Genomic DNA, 12616 nt, shown 5'->3' with positions numbered 1-12616 from the left:
TGGGGGTGGTGTTGCCCGGGCTTCTGTCGCCTTCTGCCTTCTCCTTCTTTTTCGCTGTTGACACGTCGCTTCCTCCCGCTGTAATGCCGTGTGCGGCGGCTCGCATCGACTTATATAGGTCTCTTATGACGTCACAGTCCCATCATGCTCCGTGCACCCGGAGCATGATGGGACTGTGACGTCAAAAGAGACCTATTAAAGTCGGTGCGAGCCGCCGCACACGGCATTACAGCGGGAGGAAGCGACGTGTCAACAGCGAAAAAGGAGAAGGCAGAAGGAGACAGAAGCCCGGGCAACAACACCCCCCCCCCCGCCTGCCGAAGAGACCAGAGGAAGACCGGGAGGGGGCCGCTGTGAAAGAGTGGCCCCCACTCGGCGGAAGAGAACCAGACGGCGGTGAAGACTGGGACCCCCCCCCCCCCCCAGAAGACGTCGGAAGCTGACTAATAAAATATTTTAAAAACCTGTGTAGCGTGTTTATTTATTTTTAACATTTTACTTCCAGGTGAATGGGTAGGGTACCCCATACTCATTCACTTAGGGTGGGGGGCCGGTATCTGGGGGCCCCCTTGTTATAGGGGGCTCCCAGATTCCCCAAGCCCCCCGCCCGCAGACCCCGACAACCAACGGCCAGGGTTGTCGGGAAGAGGCCCTGTCCTCATCAACATGGGGGCAGGGTGCTGTGGGGTGGGGGGGCTGCAGTGCGCCCCCCTGCCCCATAGCACCTACCTCCCCATGTTGAGGGCATGCGGCCTGGCACGGTTAAGGAAGGGGGGGGCACTCGCTTGTCCCCACCCCCTTTCCTGACCGGCCGGGCTGCTGCTCGGATACGGGTCTGGTATGGATTTTGGGGGGACCCCCGTCGTTTTTTCGGCGTAGGGGGGTTCTCCTTTAAATCCGCACCAGACCCATGGGCCTGGTATGCTCTTGGAGGGGAACCCATGCCGTTTTTTTTGTTAAAATTTGGTGTGGAGTTCCCCCTCAAGATCAGTAGAATACATGTCGCATGCCAAAGTCGGAGCGTGCAAGACTGCGTTCCGACTTTGATCCTACTTCAATGATGTTCAATGGAGTGAAGTAGGATCAAAGTCGGACCAAAGTAGTACAGGGAGCGTTTGGAAAGTCGGACCGACATGTGTCGGACCAGTTAAGACGGCTCCCATAGGGAAACATTGCTTTTCACACGTCATGCAACATGAGCTCCTAATGTCGGAGCGTATGTCGGACTAGTGTGAACCCGGCCAGAGGGATTGATTTATTAAAATGCGCAATCAGCTGTGCATATTAGCCAATCAGCTTCTAAGTTCAGCTTGTTCGATGGAAGTGTTACTAAACCTACAACAGTAAAAATCAGTCAGTGTATGCAGTAAAACATGCTTGTTCTACTCGCTGTGTAACCTAAGGGTCAATCCTGTACATTGTGTAAAAAGGCTGTTTGATCCATCATGCTCCTCCCCTTCTTCCACATGTCCCCAATTTATCTCCTGATAAAACAGAGCGTTTGGCGTCGCTCTGCACATGCTCAGTTTGGTGTGTATTTTTTGTGAGTTTTTTTTTTCTTGGGAGGGTGCATGCAGTCAGCATTGGACCAATCGGCACAATAGGGTCAGAGGTCCTTCTGCCTCATAGAGTAGAATGAAAACTCCTACAATCTTTAACTAGACACTGATAGAAGTCATAAGCCAGCTGCATACTGCTGATGAGAAAAGGCATTTAGCAGTTTATGTTTAATAAAATAATTGCATTTTCATGCTCTGTGTACTGTCGGAGACCAGATGTAGTAAATTTAAGGTCCTGGGTTCAGGAACACTTTAAACTTTGACAATAAAACCTGCAAGCTGATTATATTCTATGCAGAACAGCACCAGATTGTGTGCACTCCTGTTTTAGTAAATTCACCTCCACGTTTACAGGGGCACATAAATGAACAATCTTCCCAGTCTTGCAGCATGCATGAAACGTTCACCAGCCTCAGAGCCGGGGAGGAGGTCATTGACACTGCCGTGACTTTTGCAGGCTCTACACTGGAGCAGCTGTGCATGGCAATCAATCCGCTTCTATCTTTCATTTTTAAACCTTAACTAAACAAGCTGAAGATGGAAGCTGATTGGTTAATGTGTACAGCTGACACATATTTTAGCTGCTCCAGGGTTTCTTATAGATACCTGTACTGACTTACTGTAAAGATCCAAAATAGTAATATTAAGGACAATGCAAAAGGATTTTCAGCCAGCACCAATACATGGAGGTCATAAGGTCTCACACAGATTCTTATCTGTAAAGAGTTGTTTATCAATGTGTGTGCAAATTGCGTGTTTTGATGAGAAAATAGCACAAGTACAACAACGCATACATTTTAGTTAGTTGACCAAAGGGCATAGCTTCCAGCTGTCCCTGGAATGTAATGTAATGACATGAATGTAATGAAATCCCTCTGTGTCTCTCTCTCTCTCTCTCTCTCTACACCTCCCTCTGTTTGGTATGATCTATAGACCTCTATAAATAAGCACTATTTAAAGGGCTTGCATCCTATGCATTAAGGTGAAAAAACACCTTGCAGTTTCCGGCCCCCAGCTCCACCATTTTACTTGCCTGAGCCTCGAATTTCCGTGGGCGCATCCCCATCATCCTTCTCTCTACAGAGTCTTGGCTTTGATTGGATAGATTGACAATCAAATCCAATGACGCAGGGGAGGGGCCAAGTCATACACTCGGCATCCATGGACTCAAAGTAACCCCCTCGTGAGAGAGCTTCCCAGAGGGGGTTATCTAATGCGGGAAGGAGCTGCGAAAGCCGCCGTGGGACCCCAGAACAGGTGGATCGGGGCCGCTCTGTGCAAAACGAACTGCACAGTGGAGGTAAGTATGACATGTTTGTTGTTTAGAAAAAAAAAAAAAAAAACGCGAACCTTGCCGGTTCACACTACTGCGACTTGAGATCCGACTTGTGTCGCCCGACATGAGAAATTCAATTGAAGTGAACGAGAGTTGTCTTGATGTACACTACTGAAGTCACTCCGACTTCAGAAAAGGTTTTGTACTACTTCAAGGCGACTTGTACCCATAGATTTCAATGGAAGTTGCCTCCAAGTCAGATCTCTGTCTTAACTGAAGCAACTTTACAGGAAGAGAAAATAGCATACTCAGGCAAACCCCTCCCTCCCACAGAGCTGATTATTCTGTGATTGGCCACAGCCAAAGTTGCCTGTCCTGGAGGCAACTTTAAGGCGCGTTGTAAGTTGCTCCAAGTTGCCTTGCAAAGTCGCGCTGTAAGGCCCCGTACACACGAGAGAATCGATCCGCTGGAGTTGATCCGCGGACCGGCTCCAGCGGATAGATCCCCTGGTGTGTACGATCCAGCGGATCTGTATCCGCGGATTTTTGTCCCCGGGGATGGATTTCCAGCAGATCAAAATTTCTTGACATGCTAAGAAATCGATCCGCTGGAATCCATTCCAACGGATTGATCCGCTGGTCTGTACAGACTCACCGGATCAATCCGTCCGAATCCATCCCCCGCATGCGTGGTAATGATTCGACGCATGCGTGGAATTCCTTCTATGACAGCGTCGCGCACGTCGCTGCGTCATCATCGCGGCGACGGCGTGACACGTCACCGCGGACGGAATTCCGCGGGGATTTTGATCTCATGGTTAGTACAACCATGAGATCAAAATCCGCCAGAGGATTTATCCGCGGCAACGGTCCCCCGAACCGTTTCCGCGGATAAATCCTCTCGTGTATACCCGGCCTAAGTCGAGTGCTGTGTGAACCGCCACTTGGTGTCACTTTAACTACCAGGAGTGTTGTATTACAGCAGGGGTAGGCCACCTCGGCACTCAAGATGTTGTAGAACTACAAGTCTCATGATGCATTGCAAGACTGACAGCCTAAGGCAGGGGTCCTCAAACTATGGCCCTCTGGGTGTTCAGGAACTACAATTCCCGTCATGACTGTGAATGTTAGAGTTTTACAATGCCTCATGGGATGTGTAGTTCTACAACAGCTGGAGGGCCGTAGTTTGAAGATCCTTTGCCTAAGGCATAAGTTTCCCTGACAAAGGTATGATGGGATTTGTAATATTACCACAGCTGGCGTGCCAAGGTTGCCTAATCCTGCACAACACTAAAGCAAGCCATAGATTATGCAATTTTCTTTCCTTCCACCACGGGTTGCAGAAAAGAAAATTGCTCAATCCCTCCCGCAATGCTGTTGTGTTTTGCAAAACACAGTGGTCACTGCTGGCAGCTATAACCCCAGGTAGTGATCGCTTGAAAAATGTCCAACAGGCTGGATGTACTGAGATTGATCAATGGATCGACTTCAGTACAACCAGCGTGCCCATAGATGGATCAAAATTCATCCAATTCCTGCTGAATTGGCCGAGATTTGATCCATTTATGGCCAGCTTAAGCTTTTCATCAAATCTTTAAATTATTTAATTTGTTCATGTAAAAAGCCAGTGTAAAAGAATAGTGGTGAAAAATGTTCCAGTGGGTTTAAGCAATCATTTTTGCATATGCATTCCTTGCAGTCCTGTGTAACTGGGGTGTGGCAGCATTGTCTTCTTTGCCTGCATACTTTGCACTTTTAAAGGCGTCCCCTTTCTTCATGTTTGAATGTAGGGAGCTGCGCTGATCTCTGTCGGTTTAGGTAAAAGGATGAGAGTTCTCTGTAGTCAGGATGTAGGAGAGATGTCATGACGCATCTTGTGTGTTGTATGCCATCTAGTGTTTCCAGACCATACTGCAGATAAAAAAGTTTGAGTACACTGACTTTTTCATTTACTGTAATAGTGTATTGCAGGTTTTGTGGATCCTGACTTTTTTGACAGCATTTTCAAACAATGCAACAACATATTTTAGCTTTAAAATGCCTTGCCCCCTTCATCTGCAGTTGGCTACCAGATGCCATTGTCTAAATCTGGCCATACACTAGTGGTTTTTCAAAATAACATTACATGTATGAAAATTCTCAGTATATGTATTTAATGAGATGATTAATGTTGTTTGAAAGTACTTCAAAATGTAATTTGCCTTTAACTTCAATTTTGGAATACATGGACTTTCCTGTACGAAATCCATACACACTGTTAGAAATTTCTTCATGAAAAGTTTTCCATCTTGCTTCTTCAAATTTCTTTGTCGTTGTTGAAAATAAACGTAGATTTGACCTCACTAATGGTTAGAAAATCAAACGAACATTTTTAAAAGAAAACTTTCAAAAAAAAATTGAACTGGTGTATGTCTAGTTTATGCCTGTGCAGTGTAAGCCAGTAATTTTGTAAGGAAATGAAGTTGGGTGCTTGCAGTAAGTACACACAGTATTTGGACCATTGAAATGAACACAAATACAGAGTGGGCATGTGCACACAGTACAGCATAGCGACATGAAAAGATACAAAGTTGAGGGCAAGATCACTCTACCATTTCCTGCTTTAGCATTACTGCTTTCTTTTGATAGCTTTACTGTTTCCTGTGTTGGCTTATACCTATTGGTCCGGGGCAATGATGCCAGTTTGCTGTCTAGAGAGGAGGCATAAGGATGAGCTCAAGCTTGTTTGTATCCTTGTTCGAACCCAACTGAGCGATTCTACTAGGAAGCTGTCACAATATTGGGCCCAGTGGGAAGGTAACATAAGCTGAAAGCTGTGAGCCTGTTGCAGATGTATTCCTGGAAAAACTGATTTACTACTACAATTACTACTTTTTTTCTTTTTTTTTTTTACTTTTTAAAAACGTTATGTTCTATTCCTAAGCAACACTTTTTTTTGCAATCTTATTATCTATTATGTCGTTAAAGTGGAGTTCCACCCATAAATATAACATTACATCAGTAGTTTTAAAAAAATGTCATTAGTCCTTTAAGAAAAACATTTTTTTTTTTTAGATGCCTTAAAAGTGTTGTTGCTAGGCAGAATAGTTAATCTTCCCACTTCCTGCACCTAGGTGCTTAAGCTTCCTAACCTACACCGCACAGACTCCTGGGAATGTAGTGGGTGTAACTTTCCAGGAGTCTGTGCACTCCCCAGTCTCAAAGAATCATGTGACTTGTACAGTACAGGTGCTGAAACCTGATCTGAAACCTATTACACTGCTTGTGCAGCACTGAGCCTGTGCGAGAGCTGCAAGGCTGAAATCCAGGAAGTCATACAGTCTGGCTTCATGATGCCCACACTTAAGATGGCCCCAGTCAATTTCTATTTTATAAAGTGTCTAAATGCTGTAACAACCTAACACAATGGACCTTAGTTTACAGACTAACTTTACTAGAATACATTAAGCTTGTGTATTACAGGGGTATTTATATATAAAAAGTGAAATTGTGTCCGGAACTCCGCTTTAAGACTGTTTTTAAAAAATAAATAAAGCCTTCATCCTGGCCTAAAACCTGCATTTAGCGTTGCTGCAGTTTTGCATGCGATAAGCTATTCATCTGATAAACATGTCGGCACATCTTGTGTAACCAGTAGGTGTCATTCCACTGTGCAGGAATATTAAGAATGTTTGTAATCCTAATTCTCTGGCAGGGAAAATGTCATACCATCATAGTCTTCATTCTGTGCCTGGGATGTGGTCATTATGAGATTTCAGGTATTTCATTGGCTTGCTTCAGTCAAGAAACAAAAAAAGGGTAATGCTTTTTTTTTCTGTAATTTTATTCTCAGAATTTTTGTGCATTATTAAGCTAGTTTTCACCTTTTCTTGGTTGAATTGCAACTCCTTTTACTATTAAAGTGTATTTAACAGAATACTGTCTTGGTCACAGAGACTCTGGAATCATACTTATCCTATGTAGTATATTTATGAAAAAATCAAAAAGGTTCTACATTAAATGTGCTAAGGGCTCTTCTGGCTTCAGGACCCCTAGTTTGTATAAAATAAAAACAAGAATCATATGTATGTATACATGTTTTCTACTTGTTGCCATTTTTTGTTTTTTTATTTTCAGAAATTCCAAGACATCGAAAAGGCACATCTCATTCGGGTTAAAGATATCATTGGTGGCTTTTCTCATTCTATCAGTGAGGTTCACATTCAGATTGGCCAGGTATGTTTTGAATTCTTGCCCTTTTTTTAATGTCCCCATTACACATAGATCTGCCTGTGTATAACCAGCTTTACTATGGACACATTTCCTAATTTACAGCTGGAACTCTCTAATCAGCAAAGAGCATGAACTTTTCTGATTGCAGAGCTATACGTCTGACTCAATGGGGAGCGTGTCAGACCTTTGCAGAGAGAATACTGTTTCCATTGAGAGCGCAAGGGTTTTTCTCTACATCATGCTGGTAGAGGGCAGTCTTTTCTACGTATGCTATTGCTGCTTTTTAAAGAAGATGGACTGGAAGACATTGCACACCTTTTTTTTATATGAACCTGCCTCTCTTCCCAGCCCCCTAAAATCCACTAAGCCGACTATTTCCCTGCATGTGTTTAGTTTTCTCCTTCTGCACACTAATGTGCCCTAGACTTAAATACAGGGGTGGCCCGGCCATCCATTAGGGGCATCCTAGCGCCACCCATTCTCTCCAGGCCATCCCCCTACATGCAATGGATAGATTCATGCATCCGGGCCCCTCAGGGAATCGGGCACATGACTAACAGCGGCCAGGTTTTTTTTGGAGCACCTGATTAGAGCTCTAAGACTTTAAAATAGGCTGGGCTCCAGTCGCAGAGAGTGTGACTGGAGCTCACACAGGTGTGTTGCAACAGTGAATTAATATTCACTATATAGTGAATCTTTTTTTTTTTTAACAGAGATGTTTTATTAAGAGAACAAAGCAAAGTTACATCATCACATGTAAACACAGGTACAGTTAGGTAGAAAAATCAGGGGCAACCTAAGAGCTCAGAACAGGACAGTATCCCTAAGCACATCACATTATCAGATGAAGAGACACGAGATCCAAATCCAGACCCCCCCAAGGACCGCAAAAGACATACCAGAGTTTATATCAGGACCCCCTGATCCCTCCAAGGGTCACATAAAGAAGGGGAAGTGGAAAACAGGGTACCCCGGGAGGGAGCGGGGGGGGGGGGTAGGGGGGGGGAGGAGACAGTAGTGAACAGTAGGTGAATATCAAGTGCAACCCATCACAGGAAACAGTATTTAGTATTCAGGTACAGCATGACAACCAGACCAAGAACCAACATTAACCCCTGGCATCGATCCACCCAGACCACACCTTGTCAAATTTTGCCGGACATTGTCTACTTTCATATGTGATCCTGTAGAGTGGCAGTACATTATTGATAGACTGGGTCCAGGATTATATAGTGAATCTTTAGTGAAAAAAATAGTAGCGCTCTGTTTCATAAAACAGTACTAGTAAAGTGATTATATTAAAATAACATAAATAAACACATACAAATTAGCACATACAAATTAACAAGTGAAAGTGAATTAATAGTGCATGTGAATGATCCATAAACATATAAAGACAGTTGAAAACAAAATAAATTAATATAAAAGTGTCCATAAATCACACCAATCTTCAAGTGATTAAAGGGGTTGTAAAGGTTTGTTTTTTATTTTCTAAATAGGTTACTTTAAGCTAGTGCATGGTTGGTTCACTTACCTTTTCCTTCAATTTCCCTTCTAAATGTTTTTGTTCTTTGTTTTCTTTGTCTGAATTTCTCACTTCCTGTTCCTCCTCAGTAAGGTGTTTAGTAAGCTGTTCTAAATGACTTTCCACCGCTCGGAAGATGGTGGAAAGCTTACTGGTCCCAATTACCATCGACACCACTAAAAACATCATCGGAAGCCTCCGAGACAACACATCACCAAATGACATAATTCCTACAAAACTCTTGAAAGAATGCACTGACATCTTGGCCACCACCATAACGCACATCATAAACCAATCGTTCAGGGAAGGGATTGTTCCGATCACCCTCAAGCAAGGCATAATAAAACCCCTCTTAAAGAAACCAAACCTCGACCCTAAAGACCCAAACCATCGCAGACCGGTAACAAGCCTGAACACCATCTCCAAGATCATGGAGAAAGCAGTAGTACAACAGCTTCAGCCCCATCTGGACGACCACAAACTCCTAGATCCCCCTACAATCGGGTTTTCGCCCAGGCCACAGCACAGAAACGGCTCTCCTCAAGTTATGGGATGACGCCCTCGAAGCAGCAGATGACGGAGAATCCTGTCTCCTAGTGCTGTTGGACCTCAGTGCAGCCTTCGACATGGTAGACCACAACACATTGCTCACGCGACTCAAAGAAGTAGCCGGAGTCGCTGACTCTGCCCTACCGTGGTTCGCATCTTTCCTAGAAAATCGCACTCAGACCGTGAAACTTGGAGGCTTTACATCAGAAACATGGACCATTACATGCGGAGTCCCTCAAGGATCACCCCTTTCACCTGTACTCTTCAACATCTACATCCGCCCACTCCTCAAAATCATCAGCAAACAGGACCTGCGCTACCACTCCTATGCTGACGACACGCAGCTTTACCTTCGAATCACCAACAAAAAAGACCAATTTCATGAACTAGGAAAGTGCCTTACACTGATCGACAATTGGATGACTGAAAGCTCCCTCAAACTCAACGGATCCAAAACAGAATTACTCATCCTTCACGCAAATCGCAAATCCAATTCTTGGACCACATGGACACCACCCACCATCCTCGGACAAACCATCACGCCAAGCAACAAAGTCAAAAGTCTCGGAGTCATCTTTGACTTAGACATGACGATGGATGCACAAATAGGATCAGTCGTCAGCGGTTCTCATCATCTGCTCCGCATGCTACGTAGACTCATCCCCTTCATCCCGGAAGAGGACACAGCAGTAGTGGTTGTAACTCATCAACTCACGACTCGACTACGCAAACTCCCTCTACTTAGGACTACCGAAATACCAGATTTCACGTCTACAAGTCGTCCAGAACACGGCAGCCAGACTGGTAACAGGTAAAAAGCCGTGGGAACCAATCACCCAGGTCTTGAGGTCCCTCCACTGGCTGCCCGTACAGGACCGGGTGACATTCAAGACACTCTGCCTCACGCACAAATGTACACAGGGTAACCCTCCTCAATACTTAAGCGAGAAAATAAAACCCTACGTCACCAAGCGCGTGCTCCGGTCAACCAACCAAAACCTTCTCCAAATCTCTAAATCACGATACAAATCTAAGGGAGAACATAGATTTGCAGCCCAAGGACCACGGCTCTGGAATGCTCTACCCACGACCATCCCCTTGGAAGAAAACCATCGGGCTTTTAGGAAAAAACTTAAGACCCACCTCTTCTGAAGGACCAGGACGACACTGGATGCAAAGCGCCTTGCGTTCACGGCGGACACAGAACAACCAGCAGATCTCACTCTCCACTTGCTCGCTCACTTCCCCAGCCTGCTCGGCAAATTTTTGTGATCCCTATACGTAGTATCACCGCCAAGGGAGGTAGCTGTTCCAGCTGGGGAAGTGAGCGAGCAAGTGGAGGGTGAGATCTGCTGGGTGTTCTGTGTCCGCCGTGAACGCAATAACCTAACCTCTTACTGCAAGTCTTCTTCATTAGAGAACTTTTTTGATTGAAGTGTCTGTGTGAATTTTTTTTACATGTGAGTACAATGAGTGAGGATTTATGAGCCCTTTTTATAAATTGGTTTTACATTCTTCACCATTGGAAGCTTTTTTTTTATTTTTTCATGTGGATTTGATTGATTTGTGATCACCGTTGGAATTGTCTATCAACCCGGGTGAGTTATCAAGGTATTGTGCCGAACATGTGAATGTGAGGCATATTATTTTGGTGAGTTTTTTTCCTTTGGGAGTGGATTCACAAGCACATGAGGTGTGGTGGAAAGTTTGTATCAAGATTTCTTCAAGAAAGATACCATTCATTGATCAATCGCTGCTTAATCACTTAAAGATTGGAGTGATTTATGGACACTTTTATATGAATTTTTTTTTCAACGTTCTTTATATGTTTATGGATCATTAGCATGCACTATTTTATTAATTCACTTTCACTTGTTAATTTTTATGTGCTAATGTGTTTATTTGTTATTTTAACCACTTAAGGACCGCCTCCTGCAGATGTACGTCGGCAGAATGGCACGGCTGGGCACAAGCACGTACCTGTACGTCCTCTTTAAGTGCCCAGCCGTGGGTCCCGCGACCCGGTCCGAAGCACCATGACCGCGGGACCCGTGGATCCGATCGCCGCCGTAGTCCCGCGATCGGTCCCCGGAGCTGAAGAACGGGGAGAGCTGAGTTTAAACACAGCTTCCTCGTTCTTCACAGTGGCAGCTTCATTGATTGTGTGTTCCCTGATTTAGGGAAACACGATCAATGACGTCACACGTCCAGCCCCGCCCCCCCTACAGTTAGAAAACCATATGAGGTCACACACAACCCCTACAACGCCCCCTAGTGGTTAACTCCCAAACTGCAATTGTCATTTTCACAGTAAACAATGCATTTTTATAGCATTTTTTGCTGTGAAAATGACAATGGTCCCAAAAATGTGTCAAAATTGTCCGATGTGTCCGCCATAATGTCGCAGTCATGAAAAAAATCGCTGATCGCCGCCATTAGTAGTAAAAAAAAATGTTTTTTATAAAAATGCAATAAAACTATCTCCTATTTTGTAAACGCTATAAATTTTGCGCAAACCAATCAGACGCTTATTCCGATTTTTTTTATTTTTTTTTTACCAAAAATAGGTAGAAGAATACGTATCGGCCTAAACTGAGGGGGGAAAAAAAATGTTTTATATATATTTTTGGGGGATATTTATTATAGCAAAAAGTAAAAAATATTGATTTTTTTTCAAAATGTTTGCTCTATTTTTGTTTCAAGGCGGGAAAAAATAAAAACCGCAGAGGTGATCAAATACCACCAAAAGAAAGCTCTATTTGTGCGAAAAAAAAGGACGCCAATTTTGTTTGGGAGCCACATCGCACGACCGCGCAATTGTCAGTTAAAGCGACGCAGTGCCGAATCGCAAAAACTGGCCAGGTCCTTTACCTGCATAAAGGTCCGGGTCTTAAGTGGTTAATAAAATCACTTTACTAGTACTGTTTTATGAAACGGAGCGCTACTATTTTTTTCACTAAAGATTCACTATATACATTTCTATTTAAAGCGGTTGTAAACCGCATATATAATTTTTTTTTTTTTTTTACCTGTAAGGCAAAATGCATAATCAGCTAGTATGCACCGCATAATAGCTGATTATGAAATACTTACCTCAAAACGAGGTGAACGACACTTACCTGGTTCACGCCGAGCGAGATGTCATCTTGCTCCGGCGTGTCTTCCGGGTATCGCCGCTCCAGCGCTGTGATTGGCTGGAGCGGCGCCGCTCCAGCGCTGTGATTGGCTGGAGCGGCGATGACGTCACTCCCGCGCATGCGCGCGGGAGATTTAAAATCGGCAAGGTCCGGCGGCTGCCGGATCTTCCGCCGTGGATCCCTCCTGCGCATGCGCCGCCCGCATTGCGAGGGGAATATCTCCTAAACCGTACAGGTTTAGGAGATATTCTTTTTACCTACAGGTAAGCCTTGTTATAGGCTTACCTGTAGGTAAAAGTGCAAATTTAAGGTTTACAACCACTTTAAGTAGCAGCTGTAGGTAATCAAGTTTATCTTG

General features: G+C 44.3%; 1 protein-coding gene across 4 annotated transcripts in view; it reads left to right on the top strand.

Annotated features, from left to right (window-relative positions):
• The window catches only part of FCHO2 (FCH and mu domain containing endocytic adaptor 2), a 201914-nt gene that overhangs the window by 106711 nt on the left and 82587 nt on the right, over positions 1-12616 (top strand). For all 4 annotated transcript variants that reach the window (XM_040341455.1, XM_040341458.1, XM_040341456.1 and 1 more), the window contains one exon: positions 6952-7050. In XM_040341455.1, the coding sequence (XP_040197389.1) occupies positions 6952-7050 (99 nt within the window). The remainder of the gene's footprint in view (positions 1-6951; positions 7051-12616) is intronic.

This window comes from Rana temporaria, chromosome 1, assembly GCF_905171775.1.
Source record: "Rana temporaria chromosome 1, aRanTem1.1, whole genome shotgun sequence".
Classification (NCBI taxonomy): Eukaryota; Metazoa; Chordata; class Amphibia; order Anura; family Ranidae; genus Rana; species Rana temporaria.
Note: the sequence above shows the minus strand (reverse complement) of the source record. Positions and strands in the feature narration are given on the sequence as shown.